Below are 1698 nucleotides of genomic sequence, written 5' to 3'. Positions count from 1 at the left end.
GTAAAGCGATGTCTCACCAGAAACCATTCATATCAATTAAATCTTCTATTTCAATATCCAGGAATGCATTTAGAATCATACACATGACTAATCACTTCATGACAACATGTGTAACAAACAAACATTATAAAGACCCGTGAAATCTACCCAAATCTAAAAGTGTATACGACACTTGATACCAAGGTGAGAAACTAAATACTTTAATCCAAATCCACCCTTAGGTATTCAAGAACACGGCAATGTAAAACCTAGACTTTTCCCAACTCAGAGCAAAGATGCAAACAAAACATGAAAGTAAAATCTTGAATTCCACTTGAATGCAGAGAATAGGAGAGTTAAGATTCCAGCTAGGGGAGAAGCAAGCATCAACACTTACAAAATGGGAATGCACACATCCCCCAAATTAGCATGTCCTCACGTGCCTCAAGAAAATTCCCATTGTCATGAGTTAGGGACAACCTAAATGCTAAATCCCTTTCTAGCTCTTCCTGATTCATTCATTGCCATATCAATCATTACGTCTCAATTTCTATAAGCGCCATATATTTGCTGATGACTTTTCTCAGGGCCACCTTGACCTCTTTGTTTCTCAGGCTGTAGATGAGGGGATTGACTAGGGAAGTTAGGACTGTGTAGAAGAGAGAGAACACTTTGTTAAGGTCTCTAAGTGTGTCAGTGTCTGGTAACATATAGAAAATGATTAGCGTCCCATAGTAGATTGTCACCACAGTGAGGTGAGAGTAGCAAGTGAAAAATGCCTTTCTCCTCCCGGTGGTGGACGGGATTCTCAGGATGGTGGAGATGATACAAATGTAGGATGTCGGGGTTAATAGAAACAGGGGCAGAGTGTATATGGAAGAGAATATAAATGTCACGAGTGTGATCAGGCTGGTGTCAGTGCAGGAGAGTTTAATCACTGGGGTAAAATCACAAAGGAAATAGTTAATTTCATTGGGGTCACAGAAATGTAACTGTGACATTAAACATGTAACTATGGTAATTATCATAAATCCACTCATCCAGGACACAGCTGCTAACTGCAGGCAGATTCTGACATTCATAAGAGCAGTGTAGTGTAGTGGTTTGCGTATTGCTAAGTACCAGTCATAGGACATAAGTGCTAAGAGATAACATTCATCTCCCACAAAAAGACTAAGGAAATAAAATTGAGTGATACAGCCAGTAACAGAAATGTTTCCGTCCCCAGTCAGGAGACTGACCAACACCCTGGGCAGGATAATTGAGGTGAAGCTGATCTCCAAGTAGGACAAGTTCCCCAGAAAGAAGTACATGGTGGTGTGAAGGTGCTGATCAGTCACAAACAGTGCAATGATGAGGATGTTCCCGGCCATGGTCACAATGTAGATCACTAGAAACAGTAGGAAGAGAAGGGGCTGCAGTTCAGCATGAATCTCAAATCCCAGGAGGATGAATTGTGTGACATATGTTTCATTTTCCCCTTCTACTTTCTCCATGACATGCATGTAGATTGCCTCTTCTTCCGTTTTCCATGAGATTTATCTAGTGACAGATAAAAGTTGTGAGCATTGAAGAAGTTTACTGTGCAATCACACACAGTAAATTCCCAGCCATTTGATTCTGGAAAAGTTCAATGTACATAAGAAGAGCATGATTTATAAGCTTTCACAGAGCCAGACACTGCTCCCAGCTCCAGATTTTTCACAAGATTTTGGAATA

At 40.5% G+C, this 1698-nt stretch overlaps 1 protein-coding gene across 1 annotated transcript; it reads right to left on the bottom strand.

The window, feature by feature from the left end:
• Window positions 1–515: 515 nt before the first annotated feature.
• LOC127030926 (olfactory receptor 1020-like) lies at window positions 516–1484 on the bottom strand. The gene has a single exon (XM_050917619.1). The coding sequence runs from the start codon at window positions 1482–1484 to the stop codon at window positions 516–518; it is 969 nt and encodes a 322-aa protein (XP_050773576.1).
• Window positions 1485–1698: the final 214 nt, after the last annotated feature.

This window comes from Gopherus flavomarginatus, chromosome 11 (assembly GCF_025201925.1).
Source record: "Gopherus flavomarginatus isolate rGopFla2 chromosome 11, rGopFla2.mat.asm, whole genome shotgun sequence".
Lineage (NCBI taxonomy): Eukaryota > Metazoa > Chordata > Testudines > Testudinidae > Gopherus > Gopherus flavomarginatus.
The sequence above is the reverse complement of the archived record's forward strand: the minus strand, read 5'-3'. Positions and strand labels throughout refer to the sequence as shown.

Bases quoted from the DNA above. Each gene is read 5' to 3' on its own strand.
- LOC127030926 (XM_050917619.1), bottom strand. From the start codon at position 1,484: ATGCATGTCATGGAGAAAGTAGAAGGGGAAAATGAAACATATGTCACA.